This window comes from Sminthopsis crassicaudata, chromosome 1, assembly GCF_048593235.1.
Source record: "Sminthopsis crassicaudata isolate SCR6 chromosome 1, ASM4859323v1, whole genome shotgun sequence".
In the NCBI taxonomy this organism is placed as follows: domain Eukaryota; kingdom Metazoa; phylum Chordata; class Mammalia; order Dasyuromorphia; family Dasyuridae; genus Sminthopsis; species Sminthopsis crassicaudata.
In genome coordinates, this window is record NC_133617.1 from 530,689,150 (window position 1) to 530,714,896 (window position 25,747).

Consider the following 25,747-nt stretch of genomic DNA (forward strand, 5'->3'; position numbering starts at 1 on the left):
ATTCTTATTACTATAATTATGAACTACCTCTACTCAAAAAGAAGCTCCATCTCTGATAGTTTCGTGGATCTATACTCCTATCTATGTATGTGCTACTTGAAGAAGCCCAGATGAAAATACTATAACTGGACCAAGAGGGATCAATAATATGAGACATATAGGCTTTTGGTGGCCATAAATACGGTCAACATTGACAACCAGACATGTAAGGCCTGTGCGCAAGTCAAGGGCCTGATTAGAAAACCTTTAGGATCAGTGTACCTGATTTGCTTCCATTTCCAAGAACAAGACACCATCTTGACAATTATAAAGATGCTAAGATGATCTATTTGTTTGCCTACAAGAAATCACTACTACCACTAAAATATTTTTCAATTGTATGGTCTCCTATTCTACTTTCTCTGAAACAAAATCCCTCAATTTCTTATCCCTGGACCCCATGCTACAAAGCTCTAAATAAAAATTCATTTCTTTGTAGCTTATCATTCCCCTTTCAATGGGCAACTAATGTCACACTACAATAGAAAGGACAGACCTGGAATAGGTAGATGGGAGCCATGCAGTAAGCCCCAGAGGGTTTACAGAAGCCCAGAGTGTCTGCTTTTAAGAGAGTATCAGGATGCTCTCTTTAGACCAGGAGACAGTGAAGTAGCCATGGTTAGAAACCAGCCTGTAGTGTTTGTGAAAGAACATGAGAGCAGAGAAGACAAAGAATGTATGGAAACTTGTTATATGAAAACAAATTATTATAGTTTAAGGAATCACATTCTTTAAGGCAACTAGATGATGCAATGGATAGAGTGCTGGATTTGGAGTCAGAAAGTTGCAAGATCCAATGCAGCCAATGATATTTCAATGCACTAGCCATGTGACCTTGGACAAGTCACGTCACCCTGCCTCAGTTTCCTCATCCGTAAAATGAGCTGGAGAAGTTAAATGATAAACCATCCTAGTGTATTTGCCAAGGAAACCCAAAATGGAGTCATGAAGAGTTGTGTACAATTGAAAGCAACTCAATAGCAACCACATCGCACCCTTTCCAATGTATTGTTCTCCTGCATCTGCTCTATGCAGAATCCTCTTGGCTTTGGATTCACTGCTTTTGAATTCAGAGCAAGTTTTCCAATCTAGCTTTTGGATATGATTCTGGCTCTAGATTTTGGACCATCTAATGCCCATCTATCCCATTTCTATGTCCACTGATCCCATACAATCTCCCAGTTTCTCAGTTTTAAAAATCCACAAGATATCTGACTTTACTTCAGCCACACAAATATAATCACAAATTACCATTCTACTTCTTCCTTCCCTAATAAAGTGTTCTACTTTCTCCTTCCTTAATAAAGAAAAAAATCTGACATTCTTTTATCCAATTTTAACATACTATCATTCTCTCTCCTTCTCTTCCTCTATCCTCCTAACCCTATTTTTTGCTTTCATCATGAGCTCCAATTGCTCTATCCCTTAGTGTTTTCTCAGACCACTACCATTCCCTGGCTTCATTTTCCTCCCCTTCCAATCTGCACCAAATAGTTAATTAACTGAATTCCACACAATAATCAATTCTTGAATTCTTCACTCCTTTTTCCCGTCATTATTCATCTCTTGCCAGATCTCAGCCCTATGTAAGTCATCTTTTCCACTCCTACTCACATGCTGTTGAACAGAACTGGAGGAAGTCACACAGCTGTGTTTACTGAGTATACTACAGATTTATGTCCTTCCACCAGACCATCAGTGAAGCAAGGCAATTCTTTTATTCTTCTTTAATGGTTTCTCAATTTCACTCCCCTTTTAAACTATTCCATATCTCCTCTCCTTAAACCTCACACATCTTCCTCTCCCCCAAATCTCTTAGTTAAGGACTTAGCTTCTCAAATTAATGAAAAAATTGAAGCTATTTGATATCAGCCTCTTCTTCTAACCTCTTCATCTCAAACTGTACCAAGAAATAAGAATATTAACAATCATTTGGAAAAATATTCCAAATCATCAATGAGAAAAATTAAAATTAAAACAACTCTGGTGTTTTGCTTCACATCCATTAAATCATCAAAGATGATAAAAGATGGAAACAGTCAATGCTGAAGGACTGTGGAAAGTCATACACTAATATACTATTGGTGAAGCTGTGGATTGATAAAAATCATTCTTAAAAATAATTTGGGGGCAACCATCCCTGAAGTCAGAAGAACCTGAGTTCAAATCTGGCTTTAGATACTTAACACTTCCTGGATATTTGACCCTGGTCAGAGCCACTCAACTCCAATAATAATAATATAAAAATAATAATAATAATAATTTGGAGTTATAAACAAAAAGATTAAGTTATTCATTTCTATTGACCCAATAGACAAGTCAAGGTCAAGAAACATAGGCAAATAAATACAGAAATACAAAATACAGCCCAAGAAAAAATTTAAAACTAAAAGAAAGTTTTCATATATATATAAAAGTACTAAGGCATTCATGTTTTTTAAGGAAGCAAAAAAAATGCAATCAAAGTGAAGTATGATTGAATAAACTAATATATCAATGTTATTATGTTACAACATATGATGAATGTGAAGGATTCAGAGAAAAATAGGAAGATCTGTATAGACAAATGCAGAGTGAAAAAGAAAGCCGGTAGAAGAATGTATGCAACTACCATCAAATAAATGAAAACAACACAGAAAGAGAACAGAATTAGGTTAAGTGCAATTACCAGAGGAAATTAATGAAACTCTCTCCCTTTAGTCGGGATGAGGAAGGGTGATGATAGTCAAAAAAAATGGAAGATGAAAACAAACATGATTACTATAGTGATCAATTCTGATAGACAAGTATTATGAGAAAGGAATCTGGGGCAAAAGAGAAGGGCTGAAGAGGTATATCCTGAAATGATTGTGATGTAAAAAGCAAAAAAAAATTTAGTATAATACATACCAGAGTAACATGGTCCTCTTGACACTACTGTTATCTCTTTCTGATGTTTACAAGAAGCTCTTCTGAGGAAGCATTCATTTTGGTAAGTGTCTCCATTTGAGCCACAGACAGGAATGTAATTTGTATGACACTATAAAAATAAAAATAAGTTATCAAAACTAAATAAGAATATCAAATTTCCTTGCAAAATATTTGTATAATGGTATGACAGTTTCTTCCTGGAGAATCCATTGATATTTTCCATGGCTGAAACAAATTTATTCTATTCTCATTATTTAAAGATGACATATTAATAATATCAGACCTCCAGAAACTACAAAATTTTCAGTGAAATCCATCATCCAAAGTAAACTGGGTAACTAGCCATCTACATAAAAAAACCAAAGTGGATAAAAAGTATAACTGATGGATAACCCATATAGAGTGCGTGTATTTTGTGTATGTGTGTATCTTGGATAGGCAATACAGAAAGCAAAAAGAGATGGAGAATTATATAGGGAAAGATTAAGATATTATTCAGTGCTTTCAGTGATTCAAAGCTGCCTGATTCTGGAAAAACTCATTTTTAGTCCTACTATTCTCCTGGTGGCAGAGTATCAGTGGTCACGAATCACCAAGATCTCAAAAGAAGTCATTCAAAGTCACAGGTGACTTCAATGACAATTAAAAAAAAAAAAGAAAGAAAAGAAAAAGAAAACATAGTTGATAAAAACAGGTCATATCACATTGCCAACAATGACCTGTACCTAAAAAGTGCTGTAAAAAATATTACCAAGTACCTATATTACTAAAAAGGGAAGTATATTTCTTGGTAAAAAGAAACAGCAGATGAATTGTTCAAGTGTTACACTGGTATCGGTAAGGTATTAAAAGACCCAGAGTAAAGCCTTCAATGAAATTAAATAGAAGATTTTTTAAAAGACCTAGGTGAGAACTACACAGTATGGGATGTAGATAAGTTATTATTACCTCTGTTACAGAGGAAGTACTCATATGGAAGATATCACAAACATATGCAAATATCCATAAGAACAATGAAATTATTCATAATCCAATACTAATTCCTGGGAGCTTGGTAGTGCAATGGACAGAATACTAGATTGGAGTCAGAAAGACCTGAGTTCAAATCTTATACTTACTTTCTGTATGACTCTGGACAACTCACTTAATGGCTATCTGTCTCAGTTTCCTTATGTAAAATGGGGTTAATAATAATATAATAATAATAAAACCTCTCAGGGTTGTTATTAGGATACAATAAGATAATATTTATAATATGAAGCAATATATAAATTTTAGTTATTATATAATAATAGTTATATCACAAAATGTTGGGAGGATTAAATAACATAATATAAATCAAAAACCTTTTGTAAATATGAAAAATAAGCAATATTATTATTATTCATTGATCAGCCAACATTTATTTAGGACACATTTCATCCTGGAACTAGGCTAAGTGTTATAACTATAACATATCCTTTTTTCCAATCTGGTTAAAGAGATACAACATATACACATCCGAAGGTCACTTGAAGTATCCAGTAGATAACTAGATGAGTGGTTACCATGGTGCTAGAAGAGTATGGTCAGAAAAAGAAGTCAGTTTGGGTTGGTCAGGGAAGGCTGCAGAGAGGAACTAAGACTGGAACTCAATGCTAAAACAAAGTTGGTAAGATTCAAAGAAAACAAAAAGGGAATAAGACTTAGATGAAGGAAACTGTTGGAGCAAACATTTGCTCAGAGGACAGTGAAGAGATCCATGTGACCAAATCAAAGGGGCTCTTGTAGGACGGTAGCAGGGTTCAAAATGAAAATGGTAGGTTAGGGCCAGATTGTGACTGGTCTTTCTAGTGGATAGGATGATTTAAGCTGATTCTCTGTTAGGTTAGGTTCATATTCCACAGTTAATAAAAGGTTTATTTAATCATAGCATAGAAAGGTAGTCACAAATATTGTAGCATTCAGCTTGGGTGGGCAGCCTCATCCTTTTTATACTGAAACACCTTTGGTCAGAAGAGCAAAAATAGTGATTCACTCAGTCCTGGTCTCCCCTAACCAGAAGAAACCATGTGGGTTGGCCTTTTTATGTCTTAATAAGGCTAAAGATTTTAATTTGTACTGTGAAAATGTTTTTTTAAGTATTTTAATAATTGAATTTCAATATAATTAAAATATATAATTTCCTTTGCCATCCTATGTACTTTATTTTATATATTTTAAAATATTACTCTGAAAAGGAACCTAAGGATTTCATCACATTGCCAAAGGGATACATCACAGAAAAAAAAAAAAAAAGTAAAAACTCTTGCCTTAAGGTAACTAATAAAGTCATATTAATATAAGCAGGGGGCCCCAAGAAGCCGTGTTAATGGAGATTCGGCTCGAACTTTAGCTCCTGAGGCCAGTCAAGTCACCATTTTATTATATACTTCTTCCACCAATATAGATCACAACTCCTTCCATGGACAAAAACTTTGTCAGCTGGAGGCCAGATTTAGGAGTTTAGTCTAGTTCTATGACTATAAACACATAATCTTTTGCTGTCTTAAGAAGATCTGTCGGAGTTTATGTTTCTCAGCAGAGGAAGTCAATTGTAGGCATCAACAGAAGTTATTAATAGCACTTTTATTATAAATATATAAAGTTAGGTTATGTCTCAAAAAAAATACCAAAATTACATCTAATGGGAAAAGAATGTTTTTGAGCCTTTTTTGCATTCATTTGGACCTATTTCCCAGGCAATATTATTGTTGCCTATCACCATGCTATCAGGAGAACCATTACTACTTCTACCTATGTCTGTAACACTAGGATGATTAAATAATGTAGGTCATATTAGGAATTTCCTTGTTTTTCACTCTTTATTTGTCTAACTCTAGCCAGTAATATTTTTTTGACTCTTCTTATGGATTAGGACCACAAATATTAAGAAGCCATTTTTAAATTTGTGCAGGAATTCTCTAAAAGCCTCATTTTTATAATGGTTTTGTTGATGTTCCCTGTGCCTGTTATTTACACTTCTTGATTAAATTCTGACATCTTGTTTACTTTTTGGCCTAGACTCTTGACCCTCCCCTACCCCAGACTACTAGTCTGACTTCCTTATCCTTACTGACTGTCTTCTGTAGGTGACTTGTTAATTGACCTTCTAGTTATATAAATAAATGGTCTTGAAGGACAGGATTTAATTTTCCAGACATGCTGAAATAATAGACTCATAGTGAGAATTTGAGTGCTTTGAGCTGATTTTAAGAACCATTTGGCAGGAGCCCCAAGGATTTGAAGAAGGCTTGAAATGAAAGTTAGGGGAGAAGGCAGAAAATGCACAAATAAAACTACAAAAGTATAAATTATAACAGGTTCAACATAGAAATAAGAATAGTGAAGGAGGTTTTAAAAAATGAGAAAATAGGAGGCAAGAAGGATGAAATTATTTATAGAGTGAGTTGCTGGACTACCTCTTAAATCATAAGATTGACAGGCAGAAATGGATGGTACCTAATAAGGAATCCTAAGAATATATTTAGCTAGGTACTTACAAATCTAATTGAAGGGGATTAAAATGAAAAGTAAAAGGAGAGAGAAAATTGCCTATGTATATTGATCAGTCTGATTATCAGAGAGGGACTTTTCATACTTTTTCTATTTCCTGCCCTTTTTCACCTGAGAAATGTTATGTGACTCTGGATATACACACATACACATTTATATATAAATATATGTAATAGACATACAAATCATTTACTAAAAATAAATCATAATTTCATGACCCCTATATTTAATTATAAAACTCCATATGGAGTTATGACCCACAGTTTAAGAAGCATAGAGACTACCACATGAAGAAGAAAATAATAATACCCACTTCCTCCATCTAATCAACTCCCATAACCACTTTTCTACCACATCAGCCACACAGAACCATTCGGTCTCACCCTTAATCTTGCCACCATTCACTAGAACCTACTTTGGTTGGTAAGATTAAAATCTAGTCCACAGCTTCTTTTTCCCTCCCTGCTTTCCCAGGGGAAAATTCCCATCTAGAGTTCTAGATCTGTCATTTTCTTCCTTTCACCCACTCAAACTAAGTTGATGGAGGTGGGAAGAAGAGAAGGATGAAACTTTCACCATCAGTCCTATGATAGACTTTAAAATCTTCTTTTCGTGTTTATGTTTTCTATGCTACTTGATACTGCTAATACATTATATATTCGTTAACAGTGGTATTTATCTAAGTCTATGATTTCACAGTTCAGCACTGAGAAATGGAGAAGAAGCCAGTCCATATGTGATTCCCCAGATCCTAGTCCAGAATGAAGGCAAAAAAAGGAAACAAATAAAAATTAATTAGAGAGTCTCTACATTTTTATAGGTAGTGAATTTTTTGGAGTGTGATTTTTAAATATATCATAGAACATATATCTTTGAACCCAGAAAAACGTTAAATGAGGAATTGAGTCTGTGTGTAGGCGCAATTTGTATTCAAGTATACCTTTTAGTACTGCTGTTGGCATCTAATCAGACCTGTCCATCGATGTTTTTCTAATATACAAATCCATGTCCCTGTTTTACATGGTATAGTCTGTTCCTTTTAATCTAAATTTGAGGGCTATTTGCTTGTAATATTCCATTTGATACAGGAAAGTGCCCCTAGGAAACCCATGATTCTCTAGCCTGAGCTATGTGGTCTGAAGACAGGAGAACTAGGAAGCTCAAGAACCAGGACAAGCCAAGAAAACAAAGACTCAAGTGGATGATCTCTAACCCAGAGTGCACATAAGGAGAAGAATGTGGCTGAATGTATTAAGAGGCTTACTGGCATTGTGAATCCAAAATGTTTTTTAAAAATTAACAATTTGTGCAACAAGATCATTGTATCGATACATATGCCTATATTGGATTTACATATATTTTTACCATGTTTAACATATATTGGATTACTTGCCATCTAGGAGAGGGGGTGAGAAGAAGGGAGGAAAATGGAAGCTTTTGCAAGGGTCAGTGGTGAAAAATTATCCTTGCATATATTTTGAAAATAAAAAGCTTCAATTAAAAAAATAAAATATATAATAAAGTTTAAAAAAATTAACATTGGGGCAGCTAGAGGATCCAGTGGATAGAGTACCAACGCTGGAGTCAGGAGGAGCTGAGTGCAAATCAGCCTCAGACACTTACTAACTGTATGAATTTGGACAAGTCACTTAATCCCAATTACTTCCTCTTGCAAAAGAAAAGGAAAAAAAATGCTTCTGCACTATGTAAATTTTCAGAACTATAAAATGGGCTATGACAGATTTGGGAAGTATCTTTGCAAAAACCAATGAAAATTCAAGAATCATCACCATAAGGCACCTATAACAATATTAAGAGAATTGATATGAATTCTTAGTCCACATGGAAAACTGTTAAAAAGAAATTAAAGAAATGTTTTTAGGACAAGCAAATATCAATTTACTAAGCAAAATTAAGGGATCATAACAGATGCATTCAAACCATTGGATTTGGTGGATATAGACAAGAGCAATTTATTTATATCTGGAAGGCTTCTTATATGTCTATGATCCAAGAATTAAATCAAAGGATTCTGATTGACATCCACATGAGCTCAACCAAAAATATTCTGACCAAGAAGCTTCAAAACAAAACAAAACAAAACAAAACAAAAAAAGATGAGTCCACCAGTTTTGTTTGTAGAAATGGATGACAGTTCAGTCACTCGATAAGAATTTATTAAGCTCCTACTATGTACCAAGTGCTGTGCTAAGCATTTTGGAAAGGTAAAAGATAGTTTCTGCTTTTGAGAAATTCGTAATTAGAGATCATGTCATTTCTCCCATGAATTTTGTAACAAGTTGTGCTTAAGAAACATCGATTTAGTGATGACTGTAGATTAAACAAACTCTAAACACATCATTAAAGGCTATAAAAAATTAACACTTAACTGAATGCATAGTGATCAATCTGGATTATGCAAAGAAACAGAAATAATTCTAATACATCATTGAAGGCTGCACAAATTAAGCACCTGCTAAATATCTAGCAAGACATAACCTGGCGATTAGAATTATAGGGAAAGGGGAAGAAATAAGTATTTACTAGATGTCTACTATGAGATCAGCACTGTGGTGAATGCTTTAAAAATATTATCTCATTTGATCTTCACAACAACCCTATGAAGTAACTGCTATTACTATTCCCATTTTACATTTGAGGAAAATGAATATATTTTGTGTCTGAAGCTGTATTTGAGCTTGGGTCTTCCTGACTTCAGGCCCTACCCACTGTGACACCTAATAGAAGCTTATTTTCTTTCAAAAGTTTTACAGTCAACAAACCTCTATACTATAATATAAATTTAAAATACTCTTTAAAACACAACCAATAATCTGTATTTGGATTGGACCATTATCACACATTGAACTGTTGCTCATAATTATCCAGATATAGCAATAGTCCACAAAAATGAAAAAATAGCATTTTAATATGTGTCACCATATTAAATATATATAATCTATAAGTTATATGGGATGAGAAGATTTCAAAATATAGTGACTTAATAGTGATATAAAAAAATCATATAAGATTAGGATGGCATAGATATTATGGGATCTCATAGTCTGGGCCCAGTAGATTCCAGTCCTCCTATTTTGCAATTGTGCTTCAAGCATTAATGCAAAGGCTGCTGGTTCTCTTGGCAATACATCCCTGGAGAATTCAGGGAAAGTCCTCTAAGCAGAATAGTGAAAGCATTGTGCTACCTATATATCTAAATTATCTATTAATATTTTAACTTTCTTTAAACAATATGGAAACTTTCACTAAACTTACTTGACCCTAGCAGTTTACCTTTGAATATGTTCATTAATTTGGTGACCAGATCTATGAAATAAATCTATGCTCTACCTTCCCCTATAGTGTACTTCTTAGTATTTTATCTTGCCCTCCCTATCGTTTGATTTTTTTCTCCATGATTATAAAAAAGTTTTCCTTTGCCAAATCATTTTGAGAAACTACTGCTGTTCAGGGCCTCCTGGAATTTTTTTTCAAAGAGTCTCTCCCATATGGCGATATAAGTCAATAAAAGACATATGCCTTACTCTTGTAGTCAAAGTGTTGGTTATTTTTTGATAGCTCTGGTGCTGTGAACACCTATTATTGTGCATGCCCCTGGCATGCCAACTTGGAGAATCTTCTATCACCAAATTCCTTTTAGGTATCCTATAGAGATCTCTACTCTCTACATGGATACTTTATCTTCCTGTTGCACAAAGCAGGACCAAACAGCAGGACTTGATCAAAACATATTTCTGTAAGGCCCTTTACCCTAAACAGGTGAATGATATATTTTTCCCTTTTCTCTTAAGAGAAGTTGAAAATTTTGGAGGGGGTCAAAAAATTGGGACACTAATTCATTGTTAGGTAGAATTGCACATTGGTCCAACCATTTTGGAGAGCAAGCCAGAATTATGTCCAAAGAGTTATTAAAATTCCTATACTCTTTCATCTAACAATACCACTACCAATTCTATTTTAAAGGTGATTAGGAGGAAAGGAAAACAATTATATTTTCTAAAACATTACACAAGTTTTTCTTTGTGATGGCAAAGAACTGAAAATTGCAGGGATGCCCATCAATTGGGGAATGGCTGGACAAGGTAGGGTATATGATTGTGATGAAATATTACTGTGCTATAAGAAATGATCTTAGAAAAACATGGAAAGACTTGCACAAAATAATGAAGAGCAAAATGAGCAAAACTAAGAGAATATTATATACAGTAACAGCATTATTACTTTAAGAACAACTTTGAGAGAATGAGTCATTTTACTATCATAAATACTTAAAGTACAACTATAACTCTCTCTCTCTCTCTCATATATATATATATATATATATATATATATATATATAAAGGACATAGGAAGAAAAATACTATCTGCATACAAAGAAAGAACTATACAGAGGTATATATAGAATAATTATATATATATATATACTACTTGTGTTTTGTGGTAGCAAACTCTAAAGTGGAGGGAGGAGAGGAAAAAAGAAAGAGAAAAGGAAAATTATATGATAGCTTTATTCTATATTTAAAAGAAATAGCAAGTTGTGCATAATAGATTTGAAGTTTCATCTGCAATCATCTTTTTTATGATTCTATGTTATGGAAATGCTTTTTTCATTTCATAAATTAGAAATAAATTTTTCTCAATAGTATTTTTTCTAGTTACATGTAAAGATGGTTTTCAACATTCATTTTTGTAAGATTTTGAGTTCCAAATTTTTTCTCTCTCCTTAAGACAGCAAGCAATCTGATATAGATTATACATGTACAATAATTTTAAGTATATTTCCAATTTGTCATATTGTGAAGGAAAAATCAGACCAAAAGGGGAAAAACCAAGAGGGAAAAAAAGCAAGCAAACAAACAAAAGGTGACAATAGCATCCTTTGCTCTGCATTCAGTCTCCGTAGTTCTCTCTCTGGATACAAATGGAATTTTTCAAGTTTATTGGAATTTTCAACATAATTTTCAATAAAACAAATTTTTTCAATAAAAAAATAAGAGGAGTTGTTCAATAAGATATGTGTGGGAGACTTAGCAGCTACTGTACTATGAAAAGTAGTTACATGGCACAGTAGGTAGAATACTGAACTTGGAGATAGGAAGACCTGAATTCTAATGTGATCCAGGCAAATCCCTGGGGTGATAATTGTCACTTATTTCAAAACGGTGCTTTGGGAATCAAAAAAATAACACACACACACACACACACACACATACATGTGTGTGTGTGTGTGTGTGTGTGTGTGTGTGTGTGTGTGTGTGTGTGTGTAAGGTGTTTTTATAGCTATAAAGTAAATATTAGCTACTATTATTACTCAGATCCAAAGACTGTTCTTTCATATAGAAACCTTCATCTGCATCAAACTTCACCTTCATATCTCTGAGGTGATCCGGGTTTACTGGTTACCTTCTGGTGTAGGTACCTGACATAGTGTTGGTTTAGTTTGAAGGGATTTTCCCAACCTGTTCTTACTGCCCAGGTTTGGGGCAGCTTCTTATAATACTGATTAATGCTGATTTCTCTATTCACTGTGGATCTCATTCCATTAGTTTATCAGAAAGTCATAAGCTTTTCCTAGACAAAACTCTGTTCTGAGTTGATTTCTGTCCTAGGGGCTTTGCAGGGTTTGATTTTTTTTCCTTTGAACTTACTAATTGCCAATTCTATCTGTCTTTCTGTGTCTATTTGTTTAGGTGGGTGTGAGAAATGAATCAGGGGTTCTGAGGGTTATCACTCAGATTACGTGTCCCTATTTCTGCTTAATTCAGTTGAGTCTCTTTTGTCCATGTGTTATTCTGTGCAATTAAGTTACTATACATTCCCAAGCTACTACTCCTTGCCATTTTAACTACATACGTCAGCTTAAGTGTTATATGAGTGTGATCCGATATTAAAAGATGGGGGAAGTTCTAAGGTACTCCTCCCTGCCTCCCATTAGGCATGCTGACTTATTGTCTGTCTTCCCACATAGTCACAGGACCTGTCAGGTTCAGAAAAAAAAGAAATCTTTGTATCCCAAGGTTACACTAGGAATTTTCTAAATCTAGATAAAATAAGTACACTTTGAAAGAAAAAATGAAAGGCAAAAAAGTAAGCTTAAAACTGAATGGGAAAATGTATAAAAGTCCAATTATGCTGGCACTGAATGCTTGCCAGAACAAAATTGGAATGGATCCCAGGAAAAGATACTGTCTGTCTTAATTGTCAATGCTTGAATGCTGGCAAGGATTTTGGTTTTTCTTTTCCAGGTGGGAAGGGAAAGAAAAAACAATTAATGTGATTTACTTTTATAAAGTATAAAGTTGGGATTCATTTAAAAATACATATATAACTGGGTTTCCATTCAACCTTGGAGCATTTTTTGTGTGACTGTGTATGAGGAATGAGACATTGACTCCTTATCAGTAAAGAGAAAGCTGAGAGAGACAATATACCTGTAAAGAGGATTTATAGAGTTGATGTGAAAGAACTTTTGGGAAGAGAGATATACATGGCTCCAGATGCTCTTCAGTGCAAATGCACATGAAGAAAAAAACTACAAGAATGTAGAGGAAAATAGCTATTGAACAAGTCACTGTTTTCTAGCTGTTTCCTAAGAGATAGCAGATAGAAACCTTTGAATGCTAGCAGGCCCTCTTTCTCACATTAAGATAACGTCTCACCTCTCTCCTAGATGAAATGCTCATTCACTCTTGTATATTCTCATTTGTGTGATTTCTCTGTTTTTTTGTTTGCCATTTGCTTGGATAAAGGTACCTGACATTCATGGAGCTCTTTTGTAAAAACAGTATTTGATGGGAAGGAGTGAAGCTCAAAAGTGTAAGCTAAGTGCTACCTTCCTCCTTTAGGAAGAACCAGGAAAGTAGGGGTATTCTTACCCCTAAACTAGCCTAGAGCCACTTGAAAAGGGTACATATAATAGCTAAATAACCCTCTCAGAATCAGGCAAGAGCAAGAATCTAGCTATGGCCCTTCCTCTACTCCCCTCAAAGTGAAAACTGCAGCTTTTGGAAGATGAATGGATGTCCATCAATTGGAGAATGGTTGGGTAAACTATGGTATATGAATGTTATGGAATATTATTGTTCTATAAGAAATGACCAACAGGAGAAATACAGAGAGGCTTGGAGAGACTTACATCAACTGATGCTGAGTGAAACGAGCAGAACCAGAAGATCATTATACACTTCAACAATGATACTGTACGAGGATGTATGCTGATGGAAGTGGATTTCTTCAACATAGAGAAGAGCTAATCCAATTCCAATTGATTAATGATGGACAGAAACAGCTACATCCAGAAAAGGAACACTGGGAAATGAGTGTAAACTGTTATTTTTACCTTCTGAATCCAATTCTTCCTGTGCAACAAAAAAATTCGGTTCTACACACATATATTGTATCTAAATTATACTGTAATATATTTAACATATATAGGACTGCTTGCCATCTGGGGGAGGGGGTTGGGGGAGGAAGGGAAAAAATCTGAATAGAAGTAAATGCAAGGGATAATGTTGTAAAAAATTACCCATGTATATGTACTGTCAAAAAATGTTATAATTATAAAATAAAATAAAAAAATTAAAAAAAAAAAAAAAAAAAAAGAAAACTGCAGCTTTACTTGAAGAGAGGGTGGTTAGTTGCAGAAATATCTATCCATACCTTTAAACTTTTTGCTGTGGTTGTTCAATAATACCCTACTCTTCATGATGCTACTTGGTATTTTTTGGCAGAGATATCAGATAGTTTGCCATTTCCTTTTCCAACTCATTTTACAGATGAGGACATTGAGGCAAACTGGGATTGAATGCCTTGCCCTGTATTTACCAAACATTTGAGACCAAACTTAAAAACTCAGGAAGATGAGTCTTTCACACATTTAGACAACCTGCTTGGATGTATACATCTATGGACATTTTTGGATGTTCATGAATCATAAATATGAACACATATCTTATCTCTATGAGAAATATTTATTTATCTAGTGTATTAATAACTAATTATTGGATCAGAACCAAGATTTTTTCCTCTTTTCTATCTCCTCATCCAGAAATCAATCAGTGTGGGAAATCTTTCCAATATACTTATTCAACCACAATGGCAAAGATCTAATCAGAAAGTAAAAGAAATTCTAAGCTAAGGCTAATGGTACATTTCTGTTCGCCATGTTTTTACTTAGACAGGTCTAGGAAATGTTGATTTTCCTTTTCATCAGACAGGTGATATAGAAACTAGTAAGTTTCTTTGACCAAGATTTGGGTGATTCAAGTCACCTAGGTCAAGATCCTCACTCTTTGTAATATTCTTTCTCTCATTAAAAGTTAACCAATCAGAATTGATTGCCATCCTGAGGATCACCTGCTTTTCCAAGGCAATAAGAACTGTAAGCTTACCACTATCATTGGTCTCTGTTCTAAGAGAGACAGACAAATGAACATCTTTTAATTAGTAAACCTGCTAGTCTTATTAATAAAATGATTAAATTAGTAAGAAACTATGTCTCTCTCATATATACATATATTGTATTTAATTTATCCTTTAACATATGTAACATGTATTGGTAAACCTGCCATCTGGGGGAGGGGGTGGAGGGAAGGAGGGGAAAAATTGTAACAAAAAGCTTGGCAATTGTCAATGCTGTAAAATTACCATGCATATATCTTGTAAATAAAAAGCTATAATAAAAAAAAGAAAAAAGAAAAAAAGAAACTATGTCTCTCAAAGTTTTTTTAAACACCACATCCCTCAAAACTATAAACAAAAATACTAATAATAGTATTACTAGTAATAATAATAACAATACAAATAATATTTCAGCAGAGATCTTTTTTTCCTTCTCCTTCCCCTAATCTGGTCAATCAAGGCACAGAAAGAGATGATATTAATTATAATAGAAACAAAACTGAAAAAGAGAAAGACTCACTTTTTAGTCATCAAAATTTGTGGGAAAGTTTTAATTGTCCACTGGAGCCAATCTGAGGAAATGATTTGGTTGAATTCAATTATTTGGCAAATTGAAAAGACCATGTACAGAGCTCGTTGTACTTATCTAAGCATCCACAGGGAATTAGATAAAAGAAAACAAAATTTGTTTTGAAAAACTAATTAGTTCATTACATAGAAAGTGTGCTTAATTGAAAACAGGAATAGGGTGAAATGGAAAATTAAAAAAAAATAGTTCACACTTGAAACAAGATAAACCAAATGTGGAAAAAGGAAAGCTTAAAGTTAATATATTAAAATAGTAAGAAAAATGTGAAATGTTATAGGAATACACTGAAAAGTACTTAGAAAAGAGTTAGTTTAAATTTTTTTAAAAGGCAAGCTAATGAAAATTCAGAAAAATGAAAGGGGAAGTCACTGAAAATACCAATTATTAATGGTTAATATCCCATTTCTGCTGCTTTCTCCTTGTATGACCTTGGGAAAAAAACACTTAAGTTGTCTGAAAAATAAGAAGGTTGAACTAAGTGGCCTGCTGTCCCTTCCATTTCTAGACCTATAAAACTGTTTGGAACTAAAAACTGTCTGAAAAGATTTATTCTCCCCAGAGAGCTAGAGAGATTTCTAATGAATTTCAAGCTTAATTTTACAGATAATAGAATTATCCTGGTTGAACTAATATTTAATATTTATTTCTCTTCTTTTTGCAATATTACTAACATGGAATATGTTTTTCCTAATTTCACATGTATAATTGATACCACATTTTGTGCCTTCACAATGGGTGGGGGAAGGATGGATGGGAGGGAGAGAATTTCAAACTCAAAAAAATTTTTAATGAATATTAAAAATGAATTATTTTTTACCAAATTATAAAAAGATAAATAAAATAGGTTGTTTGATACTAAATTCATTCTGCTGTACTGCAGCTAGCTAGGTTATATGGCAGAAAGAACTCTGAACTTGGAATCTAGGCCTTGTTCAAATCCTACTTAATGGCCATATTACTCTGAGTAAGAGCCTTTTTTCCTCATCTATAAAATAATGGATTGAAATATTGTTGTTCAGTTATTTCAGTCATATTTTGTGACCACATTTGGGTCATTGGTGTTGGAGTGGTTTGCCATTTCCTTCTCGACCTCATTTTACAGATGAGGAAACTGAGGCAAACAGGATTAAGTGACTCCCAGGATCAAACAGCTGTTAAATGTATAAGGTCAAATTTGAACCCTGATGTCAAGCCTGGCACTCTATCCAACCGGACTCAAAGGTCCCTTCCAGTTCTAATTCTATGATTTTGTGAACTATCTTTTCTTTTGGATACCTAGTGACACTTTAAGAACACAAAGAACCTAGCTTAAAAAAACAATCCAATTTACAAGTTCTTGGAATTTATCTAATGTTCACAAAATGTGAGGCAGGGTAAGATACTGGATAGAGATCTGACTCCCCCCCCCCCAAAGATCTAGGTCTAAGTTTTACCTCTAACATCTATTGCCAGTGTGACCCTAGGCACATCACCTGCCTCAGGACTCAGTTCTCTAAGAATTACCTATGACTTTAAGATCCAAAAAAGATCTTCTTAAGATAATTTCCCCATCTGGGAGTTTCCTAAACCAATGAAATCATAGGTCCAATGATTCCAATTCTTATTCCTATCATTATAAAATCATAATCATTATGATTACATTTTATTTACATAATGAATTTAGAGATTTGTTCCCTAAAAATCTGAAGCTACTGAATAAACACTAATTTCTGTCACATATGAGGGCATAACTATAAACAATTCCCAATCTCTGCTGATATTTATCTTTATCATCGAAATAATTGTATCTTGCTTGTTGTAAATGTTAGAACTAACTTTGAGAAAGAATCTCTTAGAATTGAAAATTTAATTTAATGTCACAAACATCATGCATACATTAGCTGTACAAAAGTATTTCTGACCTTTCCCTAGGATCAAATGAATTGAGGAAGTCTTGGTCCCTGTTTAACTAAAAAAGTTCAATCTGTGATTTTCAGATCCAGATCTATTAGAAGCTTAAATAATGTTATAACAATATTCCTCCTCTCTGTCTTATAAGTGAAAATTTCAGGCCAATGAAGGCTAAGTTTAATATCACTATGTACCCCTGAATTCACAGGGAGTGCAGAAGTAAAGTAATTTTCTTATAAACATTAGAGGGGGCAGCTAGATGGCACAGTGGATAGAGCACCAGCTCTGAAATTAGGAGAACCTGAATTCAAATCTGGTCTCAGACACTTAACACTTCCTAGCTGTGTGACCTTGGGCAAGTCACTTAACCCCAATTGCCTCAGCAACAACAACAACAAAAAAAAATTAGAGTAACCCTAACCAATTTCACTGTAACTTGCCTCATGAAATGTGTCTTTGTTAAAAAAGAAAATATGAAGAAAAGTGTTTAGCATGATCCTTGGCATAATAGTAATAATACTTATTATAAATAATAATAATAACAGCTAACATTTATATAGCACTTACTATCTGTCAGACACTTTGCTTTACAAATTTATTACAACATTTGATCTTCACAATAATCATGGGAGATAGATACCATTATTATCCCCATTTTCAGATGAAGCAACTGAGGCAAATAAGTTAAGTAACAGGCCCTGGGTCACACAGCTAGCAAGTGTCTGAGATCAGGAAACCAGATTTGAACTTGGGTGTTTCTGTTGTCAGGCCCAGTGTCCTATCCATTGTCTTATCTAGCTATCCCAAGGGACTATCTCTTAGTAATTATTTATTTTATTTTAATTTTATGAAATAAAACAAGCATTTAGTAATAATGCGATATCCTAGACCAGTCCCCAGAAACAAAAAAGGATAGTTAGAGAATAGCAGAGTAGCATCTATGCTGTGTGATTGTACCTAAGGCCTTCCTCTTAGGTACAAAGACAAAACACACATAAGCAAAGGGCAGGAGTTAATTGATTTTTTTTTAAATAGCTTTCTCCAAATTCTTCCCTTATAGTTCAGTAATACCATAGGAGCTTCTCTACTTGATATGCACACATTTTGAGAAATCTGTAAAGGCAATGTGTATAATTCATACCTGGCATGGGATCCTCTGTTGCTATCAGGTTGACTTTGTTTAAATACCTATGGGCATTTGTTTATTTGAAGATATTTTAGTGGTTGTTAGCATGTTTATTAGGTGGAAAAAGCTTACCCTTGTTCTGTGGCTATCACTCTAGTCAAGCAATTGTAAGACCTTATTCTATATTCTGTAATCCCTTTATCCACCAGCAATGAGAGAGGAAATCTGTTTAGAAGTTAGAGGTAAAAAAAAAAAAAAAAAATGTATGCTTCAATTTGTATTCAGATTCCATCAGTTTTAGTAATATTAATAAGACCAAAAAAAATAAATAGAAGGAATCGGAATATGGAATGAGGTAATAAAATTATCTCTTTGTGCAGACAATTTGAAGATATATGTGAAAAATCCCAAAGACTCAACTGAAAAGTTAGCTGAAACAATAATTTTAGCAAAGTATCAGGATATAAAGTAAATCCACATAAAACATCATCATTCCTATGTCATAAACAAAACTCTGCAAGAAGAAATAATAAAAAATGCCCCATTTATATATGAAGGTTATGGAATATTATTGCTCTGTAAGAAATGACCAGCAGGAGGAATACAGAGAGGCCTGGAGAGACTTAAATCAACTGATGCTGAGTGAAATGAGCAGAACCAGAAGATCACTGTACACTTCAACAACAATACTGTATGAGGATGTATTCTGATGGAGGTGGAAATCTTCAACATAAAGAAAAACCAACTCACTTCCAGTTGATCAATGATGGACAGAGGTAGCTACACCCAGAGAAGAAACACTGGGAAGTGAATGTAAATTGTTAGCACTAATATCTGTCTGCCCAGGTTACATGTACCTTCGGAATCTAAAGTTTATTGTGCAACAAGAAAATGGTATTCACACACATGTATTGTACCTAGACTATATTGTAACACATGTAAAATGTATGGGATTGCCTGTCATCGGGGGGAAGGAATAGAGGGAGGGGGGGATAATTTGGAAAAATGAATACAAGGGATAATATTATAAAAAATATATATATAATAAAAAATTTAAAAAAAAATAGTTCTTGGTAGTAAGTTTGATGTGGCACTAAAAATTTTAATTGGGATCGTCATTTGTATTATATTGGCTTGGCCTACCATGAGCAAATATTATTTCTTCATTGTTTAAAAAAAAAAATGCCCCATTTAAAATACCTTTAGACAATATAAAATTCCTGCCAAAAATCCAGGAGATATATAAATAAAATGATAAAAATTTTTATACAAATAAAATCAGATTTCAATAATTGGAGAAATTAATTGTTGATTAGAGGCAAGATTAATATATTAAAAATGACAATTTTATCCAAACTAATTTATATATTTAATACTATACCAATTAAATTATCCAAACAAATTTGCTGAATTGGAAAAAATAATAAAATTCATTTAGAAAAAAAGTCAAAAATATCAAAGGAAATGATGGAAAAAATAAAGGAAGGAAGTTTAGCAGTTCCAGATCTTAAATTATAATATATAGCAATAATTATCAAAACTATCTCTACTGGTTAAAAAATAGAAAGAGCAATGGAATGAGAAGACATACAATTTACAGCAAATAGGCATATTAACCTTATATTTGACAAATGCAAAAACTTAAGATTTGGGGATTAAAAACTTGACAAGTTGGCACTCGTGGCTCTTTGGGAGTTATTCTCTATATTTCTACATAGAGCCTCTGGAGAAGAATATAATGGGAGAATAAGCTTGAGATCTGATCTGTTTTGCTAGAAGATAAGAATAAACCAGGAAGGAATTATTTAGACAGGTCAAAGCTGAGAAGAAATATAAAATGTTTTATAACATTTAACAGTCCTGCAAATTGATTAGATTTTGATGGTTTTATGTCAACCTCCTGAAAAAGCATAACAGTAGTTGTTATTACTGTTACTTAAGTTTGACTTTTTCCCAAAAAAGTACACTTGTAGATCCTTTGTGTTTAGCATTTCTTTTGGGAAGAGAAAATAAATAGCTGTTCTATACTTCATCCACATTTGAGTAGCTTTTTACTCTCCTATTTTGAGGAAACTCTAGACATGAGTCAAAACTAAACTTTAACTGATTCTCTCAAATGATTCAAGGATGAGTCCAAAACAACAACCACCTGGCCTCTTCTTTTATATGGTCAAACTTCCTCTAGGATTAAATCCAATCCATCTGCAGGGATCCAGAGCTGAGAGTATTCTCTGATTAAAGAGGGAGAAGCTGAAATTCTCTTAGCGCCTCTGAGCCTGGCAATGGCTCTTTTAACCTGCCTGTTTTTTTTTTTTTAAATCTCATATAGCTCATTAAGATTCAAGATCAAGGTCAATAGATTGTCCGATGGGTAAAGGGTATGCCCCAGCTCTCACTATGTCCTCTTCCTAAGGAAGGAAGGCCCAACCTAGCCCCAGGTTCCTAGTTGGTTATGACATTGAAGTTTTTCAATGATATGGCCATTTTCTACCCTTGGGCTATGCTTTTTTGCATACTCTAGCTAGTCTACCTACAGTCCCATCATATTGTACCCAAAACACCTGCCCCCTTCTCTTCCTTACAACCAATATAATACCTCCATGTTACTCAGGGAATAAGGGAAAGAAACTCCTCTTTCTACAACAAACTGAGAATACCCTGAATCCATCCTGAATCTGTGACCACTCTTTACCTTTAATAATTTCACAAAGCTTCAGACTGATTATTATACCTGGTCTCCAATGGCTCTCCAACTGGGGCTCTTTGGGGTCCTGTTCCAAGGAGGAATCTTGTTTAAAACTGTCCCCCTATATGTCATTTTGAACATGGTCCAAGATCCCTTTGAAGTACAAGTTCCCTGTGGCACACCATTCCCCCTCTATTCAACTATTAGCCAATCCCTGATTAGACTTCAGATACCACTCCCTAAATTCAAGGCTTTCAATGGATTTACTGATTTCCCAAGGAAGGTCATTGTCCCTGATTTCCAAGGATGATCAGTTCTTGTTTATCAGTGTTACCTATGAGATTTACCCTGCCATTCAGGATTTTGACTGTCTTGCAGTTTCTCATTCACATTCCTAAACACCTCTGCCAACATCAAATCAAAATCTCCTCAATTGATGTAAGAAGTCACTCCATTTTATTTATTTGTGGCTTTAGCAAGATAAGGACTGCAAGAGCAGTACTCAGCTAGATGAACCTGAATCCAAGTCCCAAAGGTTTATGGAAAGAAATCACCTTAGTGCCTTAGCTGATGCTGGCTGCTCGTTGGGAGTCATTTTCTCTCTCTACATTTACAGAGCCTATTGGAAGAGAAATTCACAAAAGGTAAACCCAATCTCTGGCCTGCCTTACCAGGCAGATAATTGGCGGGAATTGTTTGGACAATGCAAAACAGGAATTGTTAAACTGAAGCCCATGAACTGATGTGTGTGTGCTTTTTTTTTTTTTTTAATTTGATGTATTTCAATATAATTGGTTTCCTTTGTATTCCTTTGTATTTTATGTTAGGTATGGGAAAAGCTTATTTTGAAGAGGGGTCCATAGGCTTCAGGTTGTCAAAGGTGTCCAGGATACAAGAAGTTTATATTATGTAAGCTTCTCCTTCATGGTGGAGTATGACACATACCTATGGCTGTTTCCTTGCCATCCCACATTTTTTTCTATCATGTATCTGGGAAGCATTATTAAATACAAGATGAATTGCTTTGGGGACAGCTTTTTTTCTGCTATGGGGTAGGAACTGCTATAGTAGAAACTGTCATCCAGTCTAGCATCTCCATAAGGTCCGAAATACAACCATTGCTTCAAGTAAAGGTCTACTGCCTCAACCACTGAAGAAATATTCTGACACTTCCAGACTTTGAGACTATATCCTGGCCTCTAATGAGGGAATATGGGCCCTTGTTGGTTAGGAGATTAACTCCTGAGAAATTAAGCTCATCCTTAGCACCATTTATAAAGTACAATAACAATCAAGAACTCCATCGTGTGTGTATATACATTCTCATGTGTGCATGTAGTTTTGACTCCCTGGGAGCCATAATTAGGGCTGGTTCTCATTAGCACTAAGTAGATTTGGAGTCTTATTGTAGGCCTTGTATTAGGCTGCTGTTGATGTTCTCTGGCTTTCTTCCAGATGCCAGCCCCTTGTCCCAATTATTTGGAACAAAACCTGTCTCAGGGTCCTTGATCTCTACAGAGGCAATTTTTTCCCCCTTTGGCTGAAAGTGTGAGCTGCTTCATGTTTATTGACTATAAGGATGTTCCTTGCATCATCCCTCTTGAATTCTGTGTTAAGGAAGGAAGGAAAGAATGGAGGGAGGAAGAGAGGAAGGAAGGGAGGGACAGAGGAAGAGAGGAAGGAAGAAAAGAAGGAGAGAGGGAGGGAGTGAAGGAGGGAGGGAGGGAAAGAAGGAAGGAAGGAAGGAAGGAAGGAAGGAAGGAAGGAAGGAAGGAAGGAAGGAAGGAAGGAAGGAAGGAAGGAAGGAAGGAAGGAAGGAAGGAAGGAAGGAAGGAAGGAAGGAAGGAAAGAAGGAGAGAGGGAGGGAGGGAAGGAGGGAGAAAGTGAAAATATTATGACTTAACTATGCTTTGATCCATCTTCAGTATCCATAGTTTGGCCATAAGTTTCTGATCTTGAGCTAGAGTCTTTACCTATAATGTTTCCCACTATTTGAACTTGTTCTTCCCTAACTGTGATTCTATTTCCTCAAGATCATAAAAAAGTTTACTTTGCTCAATCATTTTGAAACATAGTTTAGGCCCTCCTGAAGCTTCTGTAGCAAGTTTCTTTCATGTATCTATAAAAGCAATAATTGTTAGTCTTGCTTGTAGTTAGCAAAGGACTGCTGGTTATTTCTTCAACAGTAGTTATCTCTACTTTTAGACAGGATCCAGATGATAAATTTATTCTATCATAGAAAAAGAGTTATTTTATCCCCCTCTATGCTAACCCCTTGAGCTTTATTACAAATGGACAATAGCTGAAGGGGAACTTGTCTTAGGACAATATCTAGGTGAACCCCATAAAAAATGAAAATAAGACAACGATGATAATGATAATTTATATTTAAAGACATTTTTCTTCTTATTTTAAAAAGCAATTGCTTTTTAAATTTATTATTTATTTATTCTCACAACTGCTCTATACCAGGAAGCAGGTCAATGAATGAAAGAATCAGTCACCTACATACCAGTTTCCATTTGCAGTCAAAAAGGCATCCAGCCTGTCAACTTTATTCTCATAATAAATGAAAAACTAAACAAGAAGAGGGGAAAAAAGTTGCAGCTACATATAAAGATGGCTAGTGAGCCTTCCTGGGAGAGACAGATAAAGAAACTGGCAAAACTGAGTTTTTTTGTTCATCCAAAGCCAACAAGTATCACCATTTCGTGGGATATTTGGTACTTATCAGAATAACGGCTCATGTGCTAACTCCTACTGAAAGGAAAAAAGAGACAAAAACTGTACAAAAATCTCAATAATACTATATATTTGATAATATTAACTTTATAAAAATAATAGTATAATCAATGGCATACTTATAATAAACAGATAATTTAATTTTAAGTGACTAGAAATAGCAAATGATAACTAAATGAAGAAGTGTTAAGGTTAATATTCTTACCTGAAATTGGCATGCACATTTCAATCCTTCTCCATCTTCTTTACAGAGTCCTCCATATTTACAAGTCGATTCATCACAAACTCTTACATCAGACTCCCTCACATTTAATTCTGAAATAGAGGGGAGAAATAACATTTTACCTATACTGATTAATTTATTTTATTTTCTCTCTTAGATTTGTGTCTGAATAGTCTTTATAAATGAACAAGCCTGAAATGTGTTGTAGGTCACATTCATGTCGACAATATAATAAAAAGTGAGTGGCAAATCAAAGCCTACTATAGAATTTACATTTTGCAAGTGCCCCCAAAAGAATATTTCATGATCAAGAAAAAACATGATGAAAAAATAGCCATAATCAGACCAAAGTTTAAAACCTTATTATTTAATAAGTATATTATAAAGAACATTAAAATTTAAAAACTGCTTGATATACAATATTTCCTTTGAAATTCACAACAGTTCCACAGGTATGACCCAGTCACAAAGTTACCAAGTTTCAGAGATAGGCTGTGGGACCAGACCTCATGACTTCTTGAGGTCCAGTAATCCCTTCTCACTATATGTGCTTAATACAATTCTATTTCAATTCTAAACCCTGTGATTCAAATTATAAAACTCTCTAGAGCTTTTGCACTTAACGCTGCCAACATTTTTGAAGATTTTTTCCCTTGCTATTTTTACCCAAGCTTTAGATTTGATTAGAAAATGAATAATTGATTCTGTCAGTGAGGAAGTTAACTCAAAAAATTTCAGAGCCAGAAAGGACCTTTGAAATAATAGGATAATAATTCTAGAGCTGGAAGGTATCTCAAAGTCCATCTACTTCAACTTTCTCATTTCACAGATGAGGAAACTGAGGACTGGGGAATTTAAGTAATTCTTCTAAAAATGTGCCAGAAATCCTCACAGTAGCTTGTCAAGATGACATTATAGAATTAAAGAACCAGAACCTTAGAGAATATCTACTTTAATATCTACTTTAATCTACTTGTAAATTATACTTGGGCATAGAAAGAGTATCACAGCTATGGTGTTAATAGAATTAAGTTACCAGATCTCCTGAATTTGGATTCAATCCAATTGTTTTTTAATTAGGCACCTACTATGTGAAAAACAGGATGGTAGGCACAAGGGAAAATGAAAACAAAAAAGTCTCGGTCTCAGCAAGATTATGTTTTATTGTGGGGATACCATGTATAAATAGTCATAAGGCAAATTGAGAGTAAAGAGAGTACTAATATGTAAAAGTGTCCAGAAAATTTTTGTATAATTGGTGCTACCTGAGTTGAACCTTGAAAAAAGTTAAAAAGTTTAAAAATCTCATGAGAGGAGGGAGCCTACTCAAAGCCTGAGGGTAAGAGTCTATACAAAGATCCATAGATAAAATAGAATATCAAGTCTGGTAACAGCCAGTTTATCTGGAATGTGTAGTATGCAAAGAGAGATCATATGAAATGTATCTGGAAAGGTAGGCTGGAGCCTGATTCCTGAGGGCCTTAAATGCCAAGATGAAATGTTTGTGTTTCACCCTAAAGACAATTAGAAACTACTTGAATTTTTTGAGCAGGAAAGTGACATAATCAGAGCTATACTTTAGGAAGA

At 34.3% G+C, this 25,747-nt stretch overlaps 1 protein-coding gene across 1 annotated transcript in view; it reads right to left on the bottom strand.

Annotated features, from left to right (window-relative positions):
- TMEFF1 (transmembrane protein with EGF like and two follistatin like domains 1) overlaps window positions 1-25,747 on the bottom strand; it is a 134,385-nt gene that overhangs the window by 72,929 nt on the left and 35,709 nt on the right. The window contains exons 2-3 of the mRNA XM_074281846.1: window positions 24,143-24,252; window positions 2,929-3,058 (exon numbers count right to left, since the gene is read on the bottom strand). Coding sequence (XP_074137947.1) covers window positions 2,929-3,058; window positions 24,143-24,252 — 240 coding nt within the window. The remainder of the gene's footprint in view (window positions 1-2,928; window positions 3,059-24,142; window positions 24,253-25,747) is intronic.